This window comes from Melanotaenia boesemani, chromosome 12, assembly GCF_017639745.1.
Source record: "Melanotaenia boesemani isolate fMelBoe1 chromosome 12, fMelBoe1.pri, whole genome shotgun sequence".
Classification (NCBI taxonomy): domain Eukaryota; kingdom Metazoa; phylum Chordata; class Actinopteri; order Atheriniformes; family Melanotaeniidae; genus Melanotaenia; species Melanotaenia boesemani.
The window spans coordinates 32,605,038-32,630,416 of NC_055693.1; the positions used below are offsets into that span (position 1 = coordinate 32,605,038).

Sequence of the window (25,379 nt, forward strand, 5' to 3'; positions counted from 1 at the left end):
ATGACAACTTGTGATAAACTAGACAACAGAAATAAACACACTTTTAAACTTACACTTTTAAACTGCTTCGCTCTGCCCTCTGCTTGCATCTTTCTGCCAATATTCTTATTTAGTAACACTTTATAATACATATACACGATGAAGCATTTGCTAAGCATGACTGAATACTGAATTCATCATTTACAAAGCATATTTCTGACAGGAATACTCATTAGTATGTGGTTTATAAGCACAGTTGTGGATGTTTTTCTCATCATTGATGAGCTCATTAATTATGAGTTAGAAAATCCTGAAGTCATCATTTATAAAGTTTCAGACATTAATACTCATTAATAAATACTTTGCAGACAAACGTATTAATGTTTTATTCTTCATTAATAAGCTCAGCTACAGTATGTTTAATGATTGTATTTTCATGCTGTAAATTATGGATTCAGAACTTAAAAATGTATTATTGCCTCACTCACAAACCAGTTATGAGTTTTTTATTTATGCTTCACTTACAGAGTTTAGATATGTACTAATGGTTAGTAAATATTTTATAAAAACTCACAAATTTTACAAATTAGATTTAAAGGTTGGCAATGTCAAAAGAAAAGTGTCAGTTATTCTAACAAAGGAAAGACAGCACATGGGAACATCAAACCAACTGCATTAATATTTATTTAACTGAAACATTTGCATCTACCGTCTTTTATCTGAGTAAAAACAAATGAAAAAGCTTTAATGGTGCTTCAGTAAAACAGAAATGACTGAGTTGTAAACAGGATTGTTTTAATTATGTTACAGCAAAACAATAAAAATGTATCTAAACAGGTTATAGAGGAATATTTTAACACACTTTTAGCAGTGTCAGCAGAAAACTAGTGATTACAAGACACAATTTACAAATCTAGAAAATATCTAGAACTTGTACCACAATCTATACATTCTGTTTGGTCTTTAATGATTTACATCATATTTTAAAAGGGCTTCTTACTTAACATCATTATTTTTTCTTAATCACTTCAAAGTTTTTACACTTTCAATGAAGATATGAATAAGTTACGAGCTGTAAAACTATTTTGGGAATGACTTGTAGTTTGTTACTGCACTGTCTGAAACAAATATTTACATTTATATGAGACACATGCTGAATAACCTGTTAGATTTCTCAGACCAACACCTTAGAGTAAATGCATGTTAATATATGAAAATCACATGTTTGCCAGATCAAACTAAGTTAGTGCATATCAGGTACAACACATGCTGTGGATGTGGTACAGATCTATCCTAGTAAAATATCATAAACACAGAGTTTAAAACCTGAACCAAGAAGTCCCATCTTTGATTCTCTGAGCAGACTTCAGATTTTCCGCTGTGAGAATAAATGAATAAAAGTGGTGAAAAAGCTCCTTGTCACATAATACTCAGCCTCCTTCTCATGAACCCTGTGTCATTACCGGTTTCTGCAGGATAGAGACAAAGAAACAGACAATGATTATTTAAGGTTAATAACCGATCAATGCTCAGATTAGGTCAATGAACTCACCACTCCAATGTATCTAGGAAAATATGTCGAATGTGCATGCTAACATTTATAAACCGGCTAACAGCCTGTGAGTCATGTAGCTTTGAAAGTGTGTTTGAGCTCAAGGAAAGAAAAGGAAATTGTTGACATAATTATTGCAAATTAAACAGGAAATCACTTCTTGTTTTGGCAAGTGTGAGAGCAGCTTTGTGAGAGGTGAGCACTGAATAAAAATTAAGTTATTTTTTCGTTGTACAACCTGAATTTCAAGAGTTGGGACGCTGTGTAAAATGTACCAGCAAATAAAAACAGAATAAATGTTTGCAAATCTAATAAATCCATATTTAATTTCCAACAAATAATCATAAACGACATAATGAATAAAAGTGAGACATTTTATCATTTCATGGAAAATATGAGCTAATAGTGAATTTGATGGCAGCAACACGTCTGTGAAATGTAGTTCCAGGGTGATGTTCAGCATGGTGTAAAAAGTAGTTCCAGGGTGATGTTCAGCATGGTGTAAAAAGTAGCTCCAGGGTGATGTTCAGCATGGTGTAAAAAGTAGTTCCAGGGTGATGTTCAGCACGGTGTAAAAAGTAGCTCCAGGGTGATGTTCAGCACGGTGTAAAAAGTAGCTCCAGGGTGATGTTCAGCACGTTGTAAAAAGTAGTTCCAGGGTGATGTTCAGCACGGTGTAAAAAGTAGCTCCAGGGTGATGTTCAGCACGGTGTAAAAAGTAGCTCCAGGGTGATGTTCAGCATGGTGTAAAAAGTAGTTCCAGGGTGATGTTCAGCACGGTGTAAAAAGTAGTTCCAGGGTGATGTTCAGCACGGTGTAAAAAGTAGTTCCAGGGTGATGTTCAGCACGGTGTAAAAAGTAGTTCCAGGGTGATGTTCAGCACGGTGTAAAAAGTAGTTCCAGAGTGATGTTTAACATGGTGTAAAAAGTAGTTCCAGGGTGATGCTCAGCATGGTGTAAAAAGTAGTTCCAGGGTGATGTTCAGCACGGTGTAAAAAGTAGTTCCAGAGTGATGTTTAGCATGGTGTAAAAAGTAGTTCCAGGGTGATGTTCAGCATGGTGTAAAAAGTAGTTCCAGAGTGATGTTTAGCATGGTGTAAAAAGTAGTTCCAGGGTGATGTTCAGCATGGTGTAAAAAGTAGTTCCAGGGTGATGTTCAGCATGGTGTAAAAAGTAGTTCCAGGGTGATGTTTAGCATGGTGTAGGATCCCCTCTTCTTTTAACAACTGTGAAACATCTGGGAAGTGAGGAGACCAGTTGCTGGAGTTTTAGCAGAGGAATGTTGTCCCATTCTGGTCTGATGCAGGATTCTAGCTGCTCTACAGTCCTGGATCTTGGTGGCTGGATTTCTGCTTCTATGATGCTCCAGATGTTGTGTATTGGTGAAAGGTCTGGACTGCAGGCAGGCCAGTTCAGCAGCCGGACTCTTCTCCTGTGAAGCCATGCTGCTGTGATGGATGCAGGATGTGGTTCAGCATTGTCTTGCTGAAACCTGCAAGGTCTTCCCTGAAATAGACGTTGTCAGCAGATGTTGCTCTAAAACCTCCATGTGCTTTTCAGCATTGATGGAGCTTCCCAGATGTGCCATAGGCACTAATGCAGCCCCATCCCATCAGAGATGCAGCTTTTCACCTGTCCACTGATAACAAGCTGGATGCTCCCTCTCCTCTTTAGTCTGCAGGACAACAGTTTCACAGTTTCATCCATCTGACCACAGAGCAGTTTTCTACTTTGCCTCAGACCATTTAAAAAAACTTTGGTCCAGAGAAGATGGTGCTGGTTCTGGATCCTGCTCATATATGACTTTATGACTTCCTCTTTGCATGGTAAAGCTTTAGCTTGCAGTTGTGGATCTTAGGGTGAAGTTACTGTTTTTCTGGAAGTCTTCCTGAGTCCATGCAGTGAATTCTGGTAGAGAATGAGGTCTGCTTTTGATGCATTGCTGCCTGAAGGCCCCAAGATCACCAACACCCAGTTTAGATATTCAGATTGTCCCATGTGCACAGAGATCCCTTCTGGTTCTTTGAATCATTTAATGATATTATACACTGTAGATGGTGGGATCTTCAATGTCTTCACAATTTTACGTTGAGGAACATTTTTCTAAAATTGTTGCCTCTCTGAAATGTTCCTTTTATATCCAGTCTTGTTACTGACCTGTTGCCAATTAACCAAATTACCTGGAAATGCCCCCAAGTTGTTTTTAATTTGCGTATATTGCTTCCATTCTAACTTTTTACAGATGTGTTGCTGCCATCAGATTGAAAATGAGCTCATATTTTTCATTAAATGTCAAAATGTCTCAGTTTCACCATCTGATACGTTGTTTATGTTCTACTGGGAATAAAATATGAGTTGATGAGATTTCAAGTCACTGCATTCAGTTATCACATCTTTTTACAAATATGTTTTGTATTAACAAAAGACACCAGATAGGAATAAATAAATAAATAAATAAGAATAAATCATCATCTCTCTCCTATCTTATTTGGCCTGAAATAGATCTTAACTTTCTTGGAAGGACACTTATCTAGAGGGTGTGGCACATCTAAATGGAAATAAATAAGAAGTTTCTGTGCAATGTAAAAGTATACATTTCATCTAAAATGGGGCGTACTTCGGAGGAACGGCCTCCCTGATCTGAATCCGAGTGGTGTTTTGTTGTTGGACTTCTGTGCTCGTCATGGATTGTCCACATGTGCACTTGGCAACAGGACACTCTAGGCCGCAGTTCAATGATCGACTTTGTAGTCGTGTCGTCGGACTTGCGGCCGCATGTCCTGGACACTCGGGTGAAGAGAGGGGCGGAGCTGTCAACTGATCACCACCTAGTGGTGAGGTGGCTCAGATGGTGGGGGAGGAGGCCGTTCAGGCCTGGTAGACCCAAGAGTGTTGTGAGGGTCTGCTGGGAACGTCTGGCAGAGTCCCCTGTCAGAAAGAGTTTCAACTCCCATTTCCGGCAGAGCTTCAACCATGTCCCGGGTGAGGCCGGGGACTTGAGTCTGAATGGGCTGTGTTCCGTGCCTCTATTGTCAAGGCGGCCAGCCGCAGCTGTGGCCCCAAGGTCGTCGGTGCCTGGTGCCGCATCTGCAGTGATGCGGACTCTGCATCGGTCTGTCATGGTGAAGAGGGACCTGAGCCAAAAGGCAAGGCTCTTGATTTACCAGTCGATCTACGTTCCTACCCTCATCTATGGTCACGAGCTGTGGGTAGTCACCGAAAGAACATGATCGCGAATACAAGCGGCCGAAATGAGTTTCCTCCGCACAGTGGCCGGGCTCTCCCTTAGAGATAGGGTGAGAAGCTCGGTGATCCAGGAGGGGCTCAGGGTAGAGCCGCTCCTCCTCCACATTGAAAGGAGACAGATGAGGTTGCTCGGGCATCTGGTTAGGATTCCTCCTGGACGCCTCCACGGTGAGGTGTTCCGGGCACGTCTCACCGGAAAGAGGCCCCGGGGAAGCCCTAGGACATGCTGGATGGACTACATCTCTCGGCTGGCCTGGAAACATCTCGGGATCCCCCCGGATGAGCTGGTGAATGTGGCCGGGGGGAGGGAAGTCTGGGTTTCCCTGCTTAGGCAGCTGCCCCCGCAACCCGACTCTGGATAAACTGCAGAAGATGGATGGATGGATGGATTGATGGATGGATAATAAAAAATATGCAGAAAAGGATTTTTTCCCCTCCTCTTTTTCCAGGCATATATAACCTAAATCCTGAGATGATTTAATACAAGCCTAAAGTGACTAATACTCACATCACAGGTTTTGATTTAAAGACATTGTTTATTTGATTAAAACAGTGAAAATAAATAAGTGAGTAAAGTAAGTAAATCAAATAAAGAATAGAAAAATCAAATCAGCATAAAATTCTGATTGGGAATCAGTTATCAGGAGATCATCAGTAACAGAAGACAAAGCCCCGTTTGATCCATGAATGAAGAGTTCATTTCTAACGTTAACAACTGGCATTCTGGAAAATCATGTCCATAATTTTTCATTCTTTAATCAACATCTCCTTGCTGGAAATTAGATGAGTAATTTTGTGGTCTCCACAAACCGAGCCTGTTTTTCCTTTATCCTGGAAAAATGTCCCACTGACCCCAAAAATTACGTCCCACTGAAGGGAAAAAGATAATCATTACCACATGTTGAGTTTGGATGATTCTGTTTATGTATATTCATTCATATGTAATATCTTTATCCCCATTAGGTATTTTTGTAATACTGTAACACCAACACATTATTACGAGGAGATGGACATCAGCTGTGCTACAAGTACAGAGTATGAATCCTGAATCTGGAATCAATCTTCACATATAACTGCACAAAAGGCAAATAAAAATGATTGCCAATATATAAAAACTTCCAGATTAAACAATGTACCATTGTTTTTTTTATTTTCTGTTTCTCCCCTCTGAATATTAATGTCAGAACAAGTGTTTATTTAGAAGTTGTGTAATCTTAGAAGTGAACTCTTCATGGTACCCAGCACCGCAGAGTGGGGTCATACCGCACAGGTAGCCCGGGTCTTGGGCTTTGGCACAGGGTTCCTTTGTGTCAGAGAGCCCCTGTAGAGGGAGTTCCTTACAAACCTGTCCGACTGGCCTGAAAACATACAGCAACTGCATCATTAATGCATGTTCTACCAGCTCTATGTTTTAAAGGACAGCTAGGAAATCAGATTTTAGTTCTCTTTGGAAAAAATGGATAAATTCTAGTTCAAGAGGATGTCTGGAAATTAGGTGGGAGTGGCACCAATCTTAAAATGATCTGACTTTAAGTCATTTTAGAAACTTCTGCTTAGGAGTCTCTGTATGCAGGTTCTTCCATCTTGTTTATTTATAATGATTTCAGAAATCAATCTGAATGTCCTGATATTAACAAACATCATAAACATGTAACAAATTATGTTATTTTCAACTTGATTATTGGACTTTTTTTTTCATTGACAGACAATCAAGAAACATTACTATAATGTGACAACTAAATTTCTTGCAGTAAAGTAGTGTGTTTTGTCCCTTTAGCCTTTCTATAGTCAGCTCAGACAGATTATAAAATAAGATCTTTTTCATGTTCTCCTTTATGGTCAGAAAACATCAGCTTGAACGTATTATAGTGAATTTGTATTTGAACACAGAAAATATTGTTGAGATAAACATTTGTTGATGGACAAAACTGTTGAAATCCCTTTAGTTTGTTCATGCATTCTAACTGCTAGCTTAACAACTGTATTTTCCATAGATGTTAGCCTTAAGCTAACTTATTGGTTTTTATACATTTTCATTAGTAATCTTACTTGATTTCCCCGAGTTAAGGAATGAATTTCCAGTGAGATACTGATGTATTTTCTGTGTGTTTGCTTAGCTTTACAGCTTTCCTCAGTGAAGGCTGTAAAACAAATTCAGCCTGTTCTCCAGCAGAGCTGTATCTGAGTAAATAATCATAATAATGGTAAAACTTGCAATAATTTAATAGTGTAAAGCTCTGAAATTTGCTGTAAACAAAGGAAACTTTTCTGAACAGAAATTTTAACAAGAAGATTAACAGTAAAGGAGAATTAATACACCTTTGGGAACAACATTTGCAAAACTGGCAATAAAATGAATCAGAAGTGATTATGGTGGTTACTGACAGGTATGTGACTAAAAATGTGACTGAAGATGTTTGTAAGGCCAAAAATGTTGGGAAAAAATTCACTGAGTTGCCCAATAATTCTGCACATTAAAAGCTGTGTAATGACTGTGCTCACTCATTAAAACCCTGTTCCTCTGTTCAACATATATTTCTGAAGTCCAGGTAACAATTTGGAATAACTGAAGACGTTTAAAATTTATCCTAAATTTAAGATGCCTATCTTGCCTAGCATGACACAGACCCAGCTTGTCCAGGAGAGAACCTGGGTCTGTGTAGTACTACTGGGAAGATTAAAGTCAGAGTACAATAGGACACAGTGTTCATTGGTTCACAAAGTAGAGCATCATGTTCTCTGTTTTTAACAAGGTTAAGATGTTGAGTCACCAGAGAGGCATGCAGCAGTGAAGGCACTTACTTGTGGGAAAGTTGTGGGAGAGTCTTCTTGCTTGGATCGGGATAGCTGACTGCTAAACACCAAATAGGGAGGCAAAGAGACAGTCCAGATGTCAGAAGAAGAGAAAACATATGGCCAGTGAGCTTCTTTTGGCATCTTGTTGCAAAGACAACTCAGAAGACAGAAACAATTTGAACTGTGGATTTAAATCAGATCGAACTGGGTAATCACATTAATGTCATATCCAAGATGATGTTCTTGAGTTAATTAACTTGAATAAATGTGCCACAGAATACCTCTGCCTCTGGAGATAATCACCAAAATAGTTTTTTACCAGTACAATAAATAATAAGAAACTTCAAAGTAAAGATTAGATATAATAATCTTGATTGGCTCTGATTCAGACTGAAAGCTGAAACTGATGTCATTACCCGTCTTTTTTTATCAGGTGTGCCAGCAGCATTCAGGGCAGCTATCCTGTTCTCTATGTAAAACACCTGGGAAGAGAACAGAAAAAGTGAAGGATTTTTTAAATACATTTGTGTCTTAACTTAAACTATTGTTCGGCAGCAAACAAAAGAAGACACTTAGAACGTGTGTGTTCATACACAGCAAAAAGAAAGAAATAAACAAAGTGTTTTAGGAGGATGTGTGATGTAGCACGAACTCAGCTGGTATTTGGACAATTAGATTTTGCAGCATTTTTTTTAATTGTTGGGACAAAAGATGTTGGATTTTACAGCAGCTTTCCTGAAAAGTTGATTAAATTTGCAGCAGTTTTTAGTGTGTTTTTTTAAAAGCTTGCAAAATCACTTGAAATGATTCTAAAATACAATTTAATATATTCATTATAATAATATAATAATATAAATGAATTACAATAAAAATTCAGAAACAAGCACACTGGACAAATTCACACAGAAAAGCCACTGTTTGAACCCCTGCCTGGAAAATAGGTAGGAGCCTCCTATTGTATAATTACTGCATGGGTGATTATCTTTCACCTGGTATAAAGTTATTTAACCCCAACAGATGCAATGAATAGCTTCTCATGTCTTTAACAGTCACGTGGAAAGACAAATCCTGTGATCGTGTAAAAGATGTCAGTCTGTTTAAGAAGGGAAATATCGTTGGCATGCATGAAGCAGATGAAGTGAAGTAGCCATCATTCCTAGTGCCTACTGTACAAACCTGTGGGGGCAGTCTATGATCTGGGGTTGCTGCAGTTGTTCAGGTCTAGGTTCAGCAACATTATGTGTCCAAAGAATGAGGTCAGCTGACTACCTGAGCATATTGAATGAGCAGATTATTCCATCTTCCCTGATGGTAGGGCCATATTCCAAGATGACAGTACCAGGATTCATGGGGCTCAGATTGTGAAAGAGTGGTTCAGGGAACAGGAGACATCATTTTCACACATGGATTGGCCTCCACAGAGTCCAGACCTGAACCCCACTGAGAATCTCTGGGATGTGCTGGAGAAGGTGTTGCACAGTGATCAGACTCTCCATCATCAATACAAGATCTTGGTGAAAAATTAATGCAACTCTGGATGGAAAACAATTCTTGCAATATTGCAGAAGCTTATAGAAACAATACCAAAGCGAAAGCTGCTGGAATCAAAGCTAAAGGAGGTCAAATAAAATATTACAGTGTGTAGAAAACGTTCGGTGACATCTTTTTTTTGAGCCAGGCAGTGTTTGTATATATTTAACTTTCGAGTGAAATTTAGAACAAATCTCCTCTACCTTGTTTCTCCCTCCTTTTTCCTCCTTTTACCCTTCCTTCTCTCCTATGTTCACCCTCTCCCTTCTTTTGTTCCTCTGGTCCGGTCCAGCGATTATGTGTAAATTTGTAAATAAATAAAAATATATAAAATAATGAAATAATAATAAAAAATAACATTTAAGATTCAAAGGGAGCCTCATATCCAAAAAGCTTCTCCTGGCAAAACAAAGCAAATTCTGCTGTCAGATGTAGGATGCCAGACAGGACAGGTTAAACCAACCAACCAACCAGCCAGGCAGCCAGCCAGGCAGCCAACCAACCAGCCAGCCAGCCAGCCAGGCAGCCAACCAACCAAAACAACAAAGAAACAAAGATACAAAAAAAAAAAAAAAAAAAAAAAAAAAACCCAAAACAATGGATCGTACAACTTTTTGTAAAGATGACGCTGTGGTAGACGGCAGCCTGTTACAGCAGCGCTCATCTGTTTGCTTAACTTTTACTCACTTTACCTTTCTAGTTACTTTTTTCCCCATTTTGCATGTCTGTCACAACTCCCACCAAACAAATCAGCCCGTGGAGCAGTTGATTTTTGAGGTTCTTAAGAAACTGTTGCTGTTTTTGCTCTGTCACCTTTGCAATCGCATACGTCTCTCAGGGCAGTCGTATTGTTTACACAGACGACCAGCTGATTGCGCTGTGCAGCTCTGGAATGCTGCCTGGATCCACAGATCGGGAAATAAACTGAGAACAATGCAGAGAAAGCATGAAAGACTCCAGTTCCAGTCATTATAATGGGAAATGTATGGTCACTGGCAAATGAGATGGACGAGCTGGCTGCGCTGGTGAGGACACAGAAGGAATACCATGAATGCAGTTTGATGTGTTTTACTGAAACATGGCTGCACTTGCATGTCCCAGACGACAGCGTGGCTCTGCCCGGCTTCAGCACTGCTGATAAAAACGCTGCGGAAAAAAGAGAGGAGGGGGAGCTGCACTGTATGTGAGTGAGAGATGGTGGGTCCCTGGACATGTTATGGTGAAAGATTGTCTTTGCATCCCAGACATTGAACTACTTGCGGTCGGGTTATGTCCGTCTTATCTGCCGAGGGAGCTACATCCCTCCGTCAGCAGACGCTGTGGAGGCTGGTGACGTCATCCTCAGTTCGGTCTCCAGGCTACAGATGCAGCAGCCCAGTGCTCTGCTCATCATCTCTGCCACGCTCTACAACCATCTGACTAGCTTCCACCATATGTTGACTGCACCACAAGAGACAGTAAAACTCTCGAGCTGCTGTATTCAAACACCAAGGATGCTTACAGTGCTACAGGCAGATCAAATCACAACCTTCTCCACCTGAACCCGGAGTATGTCCCTATTATCCAACGGCAGCGTGTTACTAAACGGACTGTCAGGAGCTGGACTCCTGAGGCCACTGAGGCATTAAGGGACTGCCACCATCTGGGGCGCGCTCTGTGAGCTGCATGGAGAACACATCGGTGCTACAGCTGACTACTTCACAGAGTACATCAAATACTGTGAGGAGAGCTGCATGCCACCACAGACTGTCCGCTGCTTTCCAAATCAGCTGGATAACCCGCGACCTGAAGGCTCCTGGATGTGAAGAGGAGAGCCTTCAGGTCAGGGGATTGACAGGAACTGAAGAGGGTGCAGCACAAGCTGAGGGAATGTATGAACGTGTTCTGGAGGAAGCTGGAGGCCAAGATCCAGGAGAACAATGTAAGAGATGTGTGGACTGGGATGAAAGATGTCCCAGGCTACGGGGACAGGGCCAGACAACCACTGTGGTGCCTGGAGAGTACTAATGAGCTGAACCACTTCTTCAGCAGTTTAGCTCCCACAAGAAAGCTAGCTGAGATCCTTCCTGCCACAGGCCACAGCTCCGTATACCACATCCTCTCTGTATGTATGTATATATATATATATATATTTTACATTTCTACATTTCTATGTTTGTATATAGTATTTTTTGCATCTTACAGTTTAATTTCACTCTTTTTTGTCTCTGACATTTCTGCTACTGTAACACTGAAATTACCCAGTCTGGGATTAATAAAGTACATCTGACTCTGATTGTCACTTAACCAATGGTTTGTATAGAAATTTCAACCAAAGTTTTTTTTCCTTTATTAAAAACAAATTTACTAAGCAGCTCAGTTTAACTCTGCCTATGTTTATTCTTACCTCACTTTTAGCATTCTGAACACTGGCAGCTGCTTGAGCTACTTTATCTTCCAGTTCAACCAGTAAGGCTGTTGAGCCTTTGAAGCTTGCCACTGATGCCTCTTGCAGGGGGTGCTTCTTCCTCTCCAGGCTGTCTGATGAATAGTACATCTGCAAATAAAGTTTTATAGTTAAAGGCCAGACGTTCATATGAAATCTAAAAGTGTTTTTAAAAAGGGCAGTTTTTCTTTCACTGCTTTTACTACAGTGTGGAATGAATGAGGACAATGAGGTAATTTAATATGCAAACATTCTTACACAAATGACAGGAGCATGAGGTATGAGACTAACTATTTTAGCAGAAAGTGCAGATAAGTTTAACTTTCAAAGGTAAATATCTTGATCCTTCATATTGCAGTCACAGGTTGTCTGGTTTTGTCATGTGTTTCAGGTTAGGTGAAAACCCAGATAGAATGCAAACACTGAGACCAGATGTAAAACAAAAGTGACTTTCATGTTTCATGGGGGCTGTGTGGCAAATGTTAGGAGACCTGGTGATTAGAGTTCAACAAAAGTCTCCTGTAATTCCAATACAAGAGGTATCAAGGAGTTCAAAGAGGGAAACAAAAAACAAAGCAAAGAAGCACACATGAAACGACACTGAGGGCCAAAGTGTGGGTAGGCATGATGCTGAAGCTGACACAGTCTCTGATGTGTTCAGTGATTTGTAAACATGTATAAAGGCAGTGCTATATACTGTAACAGCATTTCATTTTACCTTTTGGAAACATGAAATGACAACAACAAAGATGCAGAAGAGATGCAGGACATGGTTTTATAGCACAAAACACAAGGGAGAATATCTACCATAAATAAAAGTTGAAACAAAATAAACAGAACAAACTAGTTTTTGGTCTAAATGTTTAGGCATCTGCTACAGTTGAGTGTATTAGGGCTGGGTAAGTTAACGCGTTAGTGTTACGTTAACGCAATAATTAATTAATGGCTTTTTTTTGTGCGAGTTAAGGTTTTTTTCTTCCTTCCTTGCTCACTGGCTTTGATCACAAAAACCAGATGCAGAGGCTGCAGTCCATGTCTCGTCCTCGCTTCCTTGTCCTGCTGCAGCAGTGCCTCAGATAATCAGAAGAGAGCAGGTTTATTAAAATAAAGAGACGTTTTCTGTCTGGAACTTAAAAAAGAAGAAAAAGGACCAACATCTCTCTTTGTCTGTCAAAACCATTGCAGATGGGCAGAACATTGGGATTTTTGGATGGGAAACTTCTCCCAAAAGACAATGATAAATGATAAACCGAAACTTTTTATTTATTTTTTCAATAAATGCGGTTTTAATTTCGGCAAGACTGCAAAAGTAAGACATGTTTTCTGACTGTTTTACAAATGTAAAGTATAATTTGGGCCTTCTTTTGCCTCTGGTTTGGTGAATCTTGGTCATAGCGAGATGAAACTTACAGGTTTGGAATATGTGAGATGTGAGCTTTCAGTAGAGGAGCCATTTGTGCTGTTCATGCCGTCGGGTGGACATGCGGAAACATAATTTGTGTTCATATTTTTTCATGTAGGCTACTTGGTTTCATTATTTGTTGTCTTAGCTGTGTTTGGTGGTCACAGAAATGGTTTTACTGAGCTGTTAGCTGAGATTCTGGACTTTCTGTAGATACCACACATGCTTATAGGTATATATACAGACCTGAAGTTAGACTCTAAAACTGGATGTTAACCCCATTAACTCTGGTAGCAGAGGGTGCAAGAAGTTAAGCCAAACAGTCAAGCTGCAAAATTAGAGAATTTATAGGCCAGAAATCTGGATAATGAAGCACTCACTACAGGTGCATGGATGGAAGTTATTGTGCATATTGTAAATAAGACTCGACCAATTTATCGTCTGGCCGTTTAAATCAGCGGAAAATGGCCAATGTCGGCCATTGTTTTGCCGATTAAATGCCGATTTATTCTTAATATATCATAAAACAGTAAATGCTATTAAGTGTCGGAGTTGTGCAGAATGATGTCCTTGCAGTGTTGTCCACTAGATGGCACTCTGACTCCATTCAATCCCACAGTCATCCCCCTTTCTTTTCAACAGGGAAAGCTAGCTACAGCCTGGTTACATTACAGCAGTGTGCTGAGTGGAGCTTGCCTACAGGTAAGCTTATAATAATGTGAAATTAATGGCTCAGCATATCTCCAGTTTCTGTTTAATTTTGTTTGCCATGTGTAATGAAGAGTTATGCTTGCGTCTGTCAGCTTTTTATTTACGCTGCATTGCTAAAGTTGTGCTAAATTAGCTTAAGGTGTAGTGCTTATGTTAGCAATAACATTGCTGTGGTTATCCCAACCTAGCATAGCATTAGCTAAGTAGCCAGTAACTGCAGAAATAAAGTAAGTGTATAAAATATCTGAGAGCACAGAACGAGCGTTCATCACAGCTGCAGGTTGAGGCGTATTTTAGGAGGAGAGATGTGAATGCAGGGGGGAGGAGGTTTATTCACTGCAGCACCAAAAACTTGACATTATTAATATTACAGTCTCTCTTCAGCCACCGTCATGATGTCATATCTCCTTTAGTTTTACTTTGTCAGAAAATACCAACGTGACAGGCTGTAGCAGCGACTCACTATGTGTTACAATTAGTGCCAGACCATTTGTGACCATTATATATAAAATACAACTCTATCAAAGATGACATCTTTTTGACATTGAGAAAAGCATATCTGGCTTTTGTTTTGGTTCATATATGATATATTTCATGGCAAAGAAAATACGGGAGTAAAGAAAATGTAATTTAACATTAAAGGGCATCAGAAGGCTGCATAAATAATGTTTTGCCAACTTCACTCATGTTGATTATATAAAGCATACACCCATTGCCTAAATCTAAAGATAAAACTAATCAGTGCAACTGGTAACTACATTCATGTATGCTCCATCGGTCGAAAAATTGCACAATACAAATTTTAAAATAAAATGCCCCACACTTAATGTTTTGGTTGATTTCCTCTACTTTTTAAACAGTTTTTCTAGCTGTACTTTAGCCTACTTCTAAGACCACAGGGGCTCTGGCTGGGGCCTTCCTCTGCCGCCGTCTGGGTGAGTCCAGGGTAGTCTTTGTGGTGGGGTGGCTTGGGTTTGTTCTCCGGGATTGCCGCTAATCTCCCGGGTCTGCCTCTAGCTTTCGTAGAGGCATGGTCACATTTGCATCACACTCATCTCTGGTCATTCCTCATTCTTCATCCTCTGCATGCTGACACAGTCACTGAGTTGTCCCGTGGGTTTATACACTAATTCTGTTTAGGTGTTTTTGAGTTTCTGTCTTTGGTTGTTGTCATGACACATGTTTGTTTTCTATTTTTGTTTCTTTTTTAAGTTTCTTTTTTGTTTTATTTTTCTTATTGATTTAAAAAAATATATATATATTTTTAAAAAGTTGATGTGAAGAACAAGACTTGTTTTACATGATATGTACTCAGATGTGATCACAAAATATTTCATTTTAAACATAATTGTTTGAGGTTGGCAACTTGTTATAAACAAGAATGCTGTACTTTGCACAACAGCAGGTAATGTGAAACTTTACTACCTCCCAGTTTCTATGGCTTTATTACTGTGACACCATTATGTTATGGACATGTGGTCTCCAGCTGTCGGGCAGCTGTAGAGACTGAACTGGAACATGGCTGCAGGCTCAGATGATTTTCCCCCAGGGGTCCTAAAAGGCACTGCAGACTAGGCATGTGAAATGTTGCAGCACCTCTTCAACCTTGCCTGAGTCAAGAAGAAAGTTCCAGTGTTGTAGAGAATATCCTGCCTTGTTCTGGTGACTGAGACACTGAGTTACACTCTCAAGAGAGACTTATTTCAAACAAGTGTACAATAAAAGATTACAATCTCAAATACAGACTTACAGAAGAAATAAGATATGCAACATCTTACTGTAAATGTTGAAAGAACTAAGACTCAGCATTTTTAAGTTTGGTGGAGAAACCAGTTTGTGGTGCTCAGCCAATGGCCATTTCTTAAAGACAGACTCAGAGGCATGCAATCTTCCAAAAACCTAATAATTATAGCCCTTGGAGCCAACCAGAGCTGACAACGTGTTGGTTGAATACTGACTGGCTGAAAGCTGGTTTGAGTTGAGAGGGCCTGACACACCGACTGGTAGCAAATGATTTTAAAACAAAGAGGATAAGTCAGCAGAAAGGATAACTAGTAGAAACTAGAGGATGACACGGGAGTGCATTATTACTCCTGTCCCATCCCACTCCCACAGAAAAAAATCTTGTCCCGTCCCAATCCTGATAAAATTACTCCCGATCCCATCCCGCTCCCATTTTTAAAAATTTATTTAGTCTTTAGAATACATTGAATTTGATTAAATGTTCTCACCCTTCTTTTTTAGACCAGTTACTAAGTGATTCTAGCTTTCTTTTTAGAGGTCAATTACAATTGTAAAAAAAAAACAAAACAAAAAAAAACAAAAAAACAAAACAAAAACAAAACAAAAAAATTAGGGAGAACAACAATAAAACAGTACATGGTTCACAGCATGTCTACCAAAGTTAAATAAACCCAAACAGAACATATAAAGTTGTATTTCACTCATTTCTAAATGTCATTAACTAAACATGTTTTACAAGCGGCATACAGCGTGTTAAAAACCTCCACACTTGACTCTCGTGGAGTTCATTAATATGTCCGCTTTTTATAACCAGTTTTGCTAACCTAATAGGCACGTCATTACTTTTAACTTTGCTTTCTAAATCATTTTTTGCCATATCGGTTTCTCCGCAGGTGTTTGCTAACTCCATTCCTTTTTTTATTTTAATTCCGGCGGGGAAGCAGCGGTCGGACAGCAATGTTGGCTTCTGGGTAGTGTACCTGCTGTCATCTGAGTATTTCAGCAGATGACAGGACCCCGAGAATCCATGCTATGGTGAGAATATCTTAAAAAAACTTAATAAAAAAAATCCTGCATTGTTTTGTTTATCTGGTCTGGTGCTGTCTTCTGTGGAAGAAAATGCCTGCCTTTGGTGTGGGCTGTGGGTTTTGTAACTCTGCAGACCTTTTTACAAGCACAAACAGCTATATAACACACTGACAGAAAAGGAAAACGCCTGAGAGAAAAATACGATGTTTAAAAGGGAGACGACTGTCACATTGCATTTCCTACCAACAGTTAAAGGTTTATTTTAATCATCATCATAATCTTCTCCTAACCTCAGTTAGTAAATGACTAAATTCAAACCATACATTGTGTGACAGATTGGAAAATGTTTGTATGATTTTTTTTCATTATTTTTCCCTTTGGAGGTTTGGATGAATTTGGATGAATCTCAACTGTTGAATATTAGAGAGAAGAACTTTTACATAACCTAAATGTAATGAAACGCTGGTGCAACCATACATGCAGAAAACAAGGTGTTAATTTTTACAAATGAGCAGCAGGTAGTTGTTTATTTCTTCTTTAAATACATATTCTGCCATAGTCAGTTACTATTCATAGCCTAGTAGAACCACTGGAGCAGGAAAAATAAAGACTGTAAGCCAGCTAAATGTAGAGGACAGGCAACCTTTGCCCCCCTTGTGTTCCAGAAGACAGACTGCAAGCATAAAAAAAAAAACAAAACAAATCTGCTGTTCCTGCTGTGGGCTGGTTTTATATCCTCAAAACCAGAAGATGGCACAAACAAACCTGTAATACTGAGATGTAAAAAAACATATCCTGACTGCAGACAAATGAGGCTTTATCAGAGAGAATTGCTTGTAAAAGCACTTTTGCATCACATGTAATTCCTGTAATCCACTCTGTGCCTGAAAATGTGGGAGACATGGGTGCAAAGGGAAAATAAACACCAGGGTTGAGTGGCTTGATTTATGACTGGATTCCAGAGGTAGTGTGGAATTTCATGAGCCCAGTTGTTTTTTTAGTAAGCTCAGAATGAGCAGCAGGCCAGATGTTAACTATCTATTTATATAAAAATTCATTTTTTTTAACTGTAAACAAACTTATGCATGCTGATGTGTGATTACATGATATAGCATCTTTACCTTCTCAGCATCAGTTTGCTGAAGCATCTCGTCTTCAAGTCTGGAATTCGCGGGACTTGCTGTAGATGTAGGTCTGGTGGGTATTCTGGAGGGCCTCCCCTTTGGGCATCCCAATGCTGAGACCTCTGAGGCAGAATATGGCCTTTGGGGCTCATCCTCATCAGAAGTTAGGCTGTAATCACTGATGTTGTCTGTCATCTTGTGCAGCTTCTGTCTGAGCTGCTGCTCTTCGAGGTCCACTTCCTCCCACTGAGGAGGAGATGTGCTGTGTGCAGTTGGAACCTAATAGTATCATAACAACAGAACAGAGATAATATTTTAGTTATAATGCACAAAGCAAGAGTACTTGTGCCATTAAAACAGCATTGTTGGGGTCCTTTAGTGGCTGTGGTCGCGACCACTGCAAAGAACAGTTGCAACCACTGTTGGACTGGTTGCAGCCAAAGTCAGAACAGTTTCACACCAAATTCTACGACCTTCAGATCACTTAATAAATTTGACAGCCGCTTGGAAAATTATATATACACATTGCTGCGTTATTTATAAAACATGCTACCACGTTCAGAATGTTAGCAGCCACTTTGAAGATGGAGGATTTAGGTCGCGTCCACTGTTTATTTTTGTGACCACTACGTGATCGTTCGTGGTTGTTGTCAGAATGGTTGCACATGCAAATGGTTGGTTATTTGCCTCTGTTATCAAAATGCATGAGTTGCTACCAAGCTTCAACCTCGGCCGGTAAAAAGAGAAGTGTTGTGGAAGTGCAAAAAAATTGCAGTTCACCCCTCATCCACTAGGGGCTGGCTCCAAAACAGAGCAAATTCCCATAGACTCTTATATGTTAAAAAGGCCGATTTAACAGTAGAAATAAACATGTTTAAAGGCAGGTACAAAAAACATTTTAAGATTAATAGGTCACGTTTACCTTCATGACAACTGTGAGAGGGGTGATTTTTTCACAGCCCCCCTCTCAGCTCTGCCACTTTGCCCATTTTTGTATATTCCCAGAGCGACGGTAGGCGTGACATAATATTGTAGTTGCAAGCTTCTCAGTAGTAAGTTACAAAACCTGGGGGCACGTAGCTCAGTGGGTAGAGTGGTCGTCTGGATGGTTGATGTCTTTTCTGATGCGTGTACTCTGTCCTCTGACGGAAACCTGTGAGTGTGCTCACTGCCATGAACACAGAGAGGTGCTATGGCACACCGTCAGATAAACAGCATCAGACTGTTTTCTATTATGTAAAAGGATGAATTGTAAACCTGTTCTAGAGGAAATGGGATTTTAAATGTCATGTTGGATTTATTTCAAAGTACGTACATGCGTGGTGACATCACTTCCTGTTGTGAAATGTGGCAGCGCCCGTTAGCATTAGCTGCTAATATGAGTGCCCGTGGTTACCTGCTAATGTGAGTGGCAATATGCTGCAAACGACTTAGATGATGTAATTCACACTGGTGAATAAAAGCATCTGAACTTGACATCTCAACAACGGAAGCTGATTTTGGACGGAGGTGACACAGAAAACCAGTTGTGTATATATATATATATATATATATATATATATATATATATATATATATATATATGCTAAGATGTTGCAGAGCCTCGGTAAGTCACGCGAGAGTAGGGTCACGTTACCGGAAATGAGGACATAAAAAAATTGATCGCCAAGTTTTTTAATCAATATTGGATTCATTTAATTTGAATCGATTCAAATCAATAAATCGATTTTCTAAACCCAGCCTTAGTAGTTTGATTTGACCATTTATATGCTGACTACGGCTGTTCAGCCCAGCATAACATAAGCATGTTATCCTAAACAAGAACCCAGCAGGCCTGGAAACCAAGTCATGGATCATCCATGATAAAACTGTATCAAAACCTGAAAGGTATCCTGTGTAATCAAGGAGTTTTAATACAGGCATGTTGCTGGCAGAGTCTCTTCTTCAAAGCTGATGAAACATTTGCCATTCATGCTTTGCCAAGAGAGAAGAAAAAGTTTGAATCTATCAAATATGTTTCTCATTTACAGCTGAGTTATGACTAATTACCAGAAGAACTTTGGTTCTGCTATGGTACAGGGCTTACTGGTTTTAAGGCTTGGTTAGAGGCTCTGATGATACTGATGAAGATTTCAGAGTTTGAACTAAAAACATACCTAACTAACATGGGTCACCTTGAGACGAGGAAAGGACATTCGGAAATGCACTTTTCAAAAACATTTGAGGAATTCATGTTGGTATCAAAATTTTTAAAATTTGAAAAAGTGACAGTGTGTGTCCAATTTGATTAACATACCAAGGTTTTGTCACGTGCCACCATGGTTATGGTTAATTCTTCTCCATATGCTTCCCATAGCTTCTGTCTGCCACTGCTGGCAGGATGACTTTATGTTGATGATTACAAGGAACAGGGGCCTGCACTACAAAGCGTAATTAACATACCCTGGATATCTCTCTGTTACCTTGGTTGACATTTAGGATCTGGATCAGTGTTACTACTAAGCTGGTTATCAACTTGGTAATTCAACTCAAGGTTTTCCAATTTTGATCAGTGCACGCTCCCACAGTTGTTGCAGCAAAACCCAGAAAGAAATGCTGCGATTGGCAGACTGTATGATTTGTCAGAATCATGCAATATTTAGTTATTGGACAATACAAATGAACAGCGCTATGATCACTCAATTTAATTTTACTGGCGCCCAGACATATCGGACAGAGAGCTTCCTCAGTTCCTTCTTTTCCTTTATATTTTCCATTCAGTTTTTTAGAGGCTCAGCACCCTCATGTCAGCGCGTTTTGTGTTGGAATATTAATTCCTCATCGTGATGCACGGGTAGTTGTGCATTAGATAAATAAATGGTTCTGCAGTTATGCCATGTGTGAGCATAATTATTCATAATTATTCATATCATTATTTCAGATAGAACCCCAGTGGCACCAAACAGAGTCAAGAACAAGTACAAAAACATACTTCAAAGTGGTCAGCGACAAAGCTTTATTTCTTCATCAAAAGGATTCATTAATCCCTAAAAACTCTTTCTCTCCTCTTTCTTTCGCTTGACTTACAATCCATGTACCAACATCGATAGGACCTTCTAAAAATAGGCAGGCCATTTTCCAATAGAACGGAATGGTCAGGAAGTGGTGCTTTATACTCGATTTCTTATTCAAAACATAACCTGCTCCGGGGCAGATTAACCGTTCATAAGTCACCATTGTTATTCACCCCGGTAAGAAGTTAACCACAGTAGTAGTACAGGAAACCCCGGGTTGACCCCAAAGTTACCTCAATGAGAGAAAATCCAGCTTCATAGTACAGGTCTCTGATGTCATGGATTTACCTCATGATTCGTTGGGATGACTTTCTGCTCCAAGCGGTTCAGAAGGCTTTCAATGGCTGACATTCTTATGTTCAGGTCAATTATCTGTTGAAAGGCAGGGAAGACAGAGAAATTAATCAAAAATCAGATGAGTAAAAAGCACGATACCATAAATGTGCTTCTTTAAAATACAGATAAACAGATTGAACTGCCAAATCAGTCCCAAATTAGATTTCATTAAAAACAAGAAGGTTCCACCCTCCCTGAGATACCACCTTACTGTGGTGATGGGGTTAGTGTGTCCTGAAAATCCTAGGAGCTATGTTGTCAGGGGTTTTATGTCTCTGGTAGAGTCACCCATGGCAAACAGGTTTCTAGGGGAGGGACAGGACAAAGTGTGCTCAGATGATCCCTATGATGAATGAAAAGTTGGATCCAGGTTTCTCTTGCTCCGACTCGGGTCACCGGATCCCCCCTCTGGAGCCAGGCCTGGAAGTAGGGCAAAGGGGCGAGTGCCTTGCTCTTAGCGACTGTGTCAGCATGCAGAGTATGAGGAATGAGGAGGGAGCAGAGATTATTGTTATCGTGCAGATGTGACCATGCAGACTCCAAACACCAGCCAAGACACCTGGGTGATGAGCAGCAATCCCAGAGAACAAACCCAAGCCACCCCACCACGATGACCACCCCAGACCCACCCGAGGATGACAGAGGAAGGCCGGGGCCAGAGCCCTCTACGATCACTGGCCAGAGGCCCTGGCGAGTCAAGATCAGCAGCTGCCGACCCCGCCAGGCACTGACCATCCAGGGCTGCCAGAACGAAGGGCCCCAAGAGCCCAGTGGTAACTACCATGTTAATTTCACCCAAGTCACCTAGTAGGCACAGTTTGGGGTTTGCAGGAATTTTAGATTTGAGCCATGTTGACATGTCTTCACATATCTGAAGCCAGAAACTGCAGACAGGTGTGCAGAACCACAAGGCATGGAAGTAGTTGTCATTTGTGTTGTCAGTGCAGTGTGAACAAATATTTTTTTGTGACAGACCCATCCTGAACATCCTTTGTCCTGTGTAATGAGTTTTACGCAGAATTTTGAATTGTATCAGTTGCATATTTGAATTCTTAGTCATTGTAAAGGTGTTGAAACATATTTGTGACCATTCATTTTATTAAAGTTTCTGGATAAGTCAGCCTTCCATTTTGAAGTTGGAAGAGAGATTGAGTCTTCTAGTTTAGATCATAGTCTTCATATTTTTGATAACATTGAGATTCATGAATTCAGCCACCCTCATAGATACCTGCAAGTTTAACTGGTTAATGGTATATTTTTTTCATATAATAGATTTAAGCTGGTAGTATTCTAAAAATTTAGTGCTGCTGATTCCATATTGTGAAGTGAGAATATTAAACGAGAAGTTTCCATTTTCTGTTGTATGTTCTCTTTTATTCCTTTATTTTTCCATTGACTGAAGTTAATTATCTTTTAGTTTTGCAGGATGTCAGGGTTCTTCCAGATGGGTGTAAGCTTAAATGGAATGTGGTTTTATTGTTAAAACTTGACACTTAAAAGTTATTTATGTTTTCGTCTTTGAATGAGAAAGATGTGCATACAGCAGATCAGAAAATGTCAAATTTACAAAACCTGATGAAGTTGTACTTCATGCTGAGTTAAGACATGGAGAGATTCTGCTGTTACACTTTGGATGATGCTGTGATCATGTTGACACTGGGCCCTTATATCAAACATGTTGATAACTTTATTCTTCCCACGGTCCATATAAATAATTCTATTCTAGTTTTCAGAAGACAGCTATGAAATTGGCGCAACCACTGGTACATGCTTAAATATAAAATTGGGTGGCTCTGGAGTCAATATTGCAGATCTCAGATCAGTTCCATGTTTAGAATTATCCATATTTGTTATGTTTCTCTACTGTTTTATTTAGGCTTTTCCGCAATTTGTTTCTCTTCTGTATATGGAACATGTTGGATTGCTGACACCAGTGGTAGTCAACCAGCGGTCCGCAGGCCAAAACTGGCCTGCTGTAAATAATATCTGGCCCACCAGATAAACAAACAAACAAACAAAAAAACTGATTGCAAGAGTTGTGTGTCAGTGTGCAGAGACATGATGGTGTTTACAGCGCTGTGTGGAAAGAACAGTGTGGCCCCTTTAAGAATGATCGAGCTGGAGAGAGAGAGGCGCACAGTGCAGGGAAGGGGAATGTCAGAGCAGAGAAAGTCGCTGTGAGAAACTTCCTTATTAGCAGTGAATGTTTGTGAAAATTTAACAGCTGTTTCTGTCAGTTTTCCCCCAATAGTGGAGGCAACAGACCAGAGCTTCATGGTTACTAAACCATCAAAGAAATGTTGCACTTCAGGTTAAAAAGACCAGACGGAAAGATAAGAAAAATAACTTTTATAACTGATTTAGTTCTGTTATCAGACAACATAAGAACTAAATCAGCGATAGAAAATTATAGACACCGTGAACTTAAATATAACTTTTGTTGCTGTGGGTGTGGTGTTTAATTTACCTGGCAAAGAAGCTGCCTCATTAGCGCAGACAGACACTATTTAATCTCGAGGTTTCCCAGACCCACTTTCTCATTTACTTGATGAACAACTTTCCCCACACGCCACTGCCAAACTGCTATGTATACCCTCTTAGTAATATCTGATTTAACTTTAGGACATGTAAACTTGGAATTAAAGGACACACAAGGACATGTTTGGCCTTTCTTACAGCAGTAAAAAAAAAAAAAACACAGCCTGCAAACTAATCATTAACTAAATCTGTTTATTTGCTTCACATGAGCAGAGGAGTGATGGTTACCACGAGTTCTCTCAGGGGTCAAGTTGTTTGCTAACACATAAATAGACACATATGTAATGCATGAAACTCCCCTCTGATAAATCAGCTGTCTCCGCTACATTACGCCACATATTAAACTAGTGATCGTCATTGTGTGTGCTACATTTGCAACATGTGCTGTTTGAAAGGTCTGAAACGTGAGATGGCAAATAAGGGAAGAAATGTGGTTCCCTTGCAAGAAACAAAAAATTACATTGAATATGTCACATACAAGATTTGGTGAAGAATTAGAATCATTCCAGTTATATATGATTAAAATAGAAAAACACAAAGTTGAAAATAGTATTGTATATTATCAGATTGTAATTTGCGCCTCTACTTTTTTACAGAACACCATTTGACAATGAAAGGGCTCAGTTTCTGATTGAAAGTTGTGTACGGAACAACCTACTTACTAGGTGTGTACTGATGGAAAGCCCATGAAAGAAGTTGGCAAAATAAGCAAGAGAGATTATTAATTACTCGTGTTTACTAGTAACTATAATCAAGTTTTCTTAGAGAAAATGCTACCTGTAGCAAAACAGTCACTACAGAAGCAGCAGTTAGAAGTGTTGATGTTCATCAGCATTGTTCTTCAAAATCTCTAATCTATGCTATTAGCTTTTATCTCATCATATATAGAAACTATAAATAATAACCCTGAATGATGAAGCTGCATGGCTAAGGTAGCAAGTGCTCTGGTTAGCTATAAAGTTGCTAATGCCTGATGTTTTAATAATGGAAAAGTATTAAGAATGGGGTGAAGTGACTATTTCTGTGGGTCCAGTACATCATTATTTCTAACTTACCAGACTTTTGGAACCTATCGTAGTGGCTATTTGACATGAGGCACAGTACACCCCAGATATGGGGATTTGAGTCTGTTACTCGGCTTGAATCACGCTTAAGTCACATTTCCAGTGACTTGAGAATCAAGTAGGACTCAGGATCACACGAACACACATGCATCCCCTGTGCATGCGCAGTCAGTCAAAACACTGACAGTACCAGTGAACACAGCTTTTGCTGAAGCATCATTGTAACTTTTGGGTATTAAAAACTTATTAAAAGGGGACCAATATAAAAGCAGCAAAGTGGAACATCTGTGGTATAAAAATCCAGGACACTGGATCCACCACATCCACTTTAAAACACACCTGGAGAGGTTAGTCAATGTATTATGAAAGCTAACGTTAGCATCTGATGTTAGCATCTATATAAGCAATAAGTTTAAAGCCACAGTAGTGTAAATGTTAGATTGTTACTACTTTTGTGCTAAAATAGTGTTAACACCATCAGATTGGCCCCACTGAATGTGTTCAGAATAAGAATGAGACATTTACTGAACAATTTCCATAAACTGCTAACTTTGCCATGATCACGTACTGGAATGAGACCCACTGTAAACAGCGATTTTACTGGGTCTATGTATTAAAAAAGTACAGCTGTTGCTGATTTAGGAATGGAAGGAGTATGTATTGGACGTGCAAGCAGTGGTGTCGTTAGGCCTATTTTAGGGTGACTCAAGCCACCCAAAAATATTCTTAAGCCCCCCTAAATAATTTAGTAATTCAGTGCTGTTTCATTTAAAAAAATTTTTCAATAAAAATGCTGAAATATTCAATATAAATTGGCTAGAATATGAGTTTAAATAAATAATCATATAACC

At 39.5% G+C, this 25,379-nt stretch overlaps 1 protein-coding gene across 2 annotated transcripts in view; it reads right to left on the minus strand.

The window, feature by feature from the left end:
• Positions 1-687: 687 nt before the first annotated feature.
• Positions 688-25,379, minus strand: part of mlphb (melanophilin b) — a 76,154-nt gene continuing 51,462 nt past the window's right edge. For both annotated transcript variants that reach the window (XM_042001417.1, XM_042001416.1), the window contains 7 exons: positions 20,879-20,962; positions 17,535-17,816; positions 11,490-11,639; positions 7,990-8,055; positions 7,580-7,631; positions 6,041-6,135; positions 688-1,448 (listed from right to left, as the gene is read on the minus strand). In XM_042001417.1, coding sequence (XP_041857351.1) covers positions 1,422-1,448; positions 6,041-6,135; positions 7,580-7,631; positions 7,990-8,055; positions 11,490-11,639; positions 17,535-17,816; positions 20,879-20,962 — 756 coding nt within the window. In that variant the 3' untranslated portion in view covers positions 688-1,421. The remainder of the gene's footprint in view (positions 1,449-6,040; positions 6,136-7,579; positions 7,632-7,989; positions 8,056-11,489; positions 11,640-17,534; positions 17,817-20,878; positions 20,963-25,379) is intronic.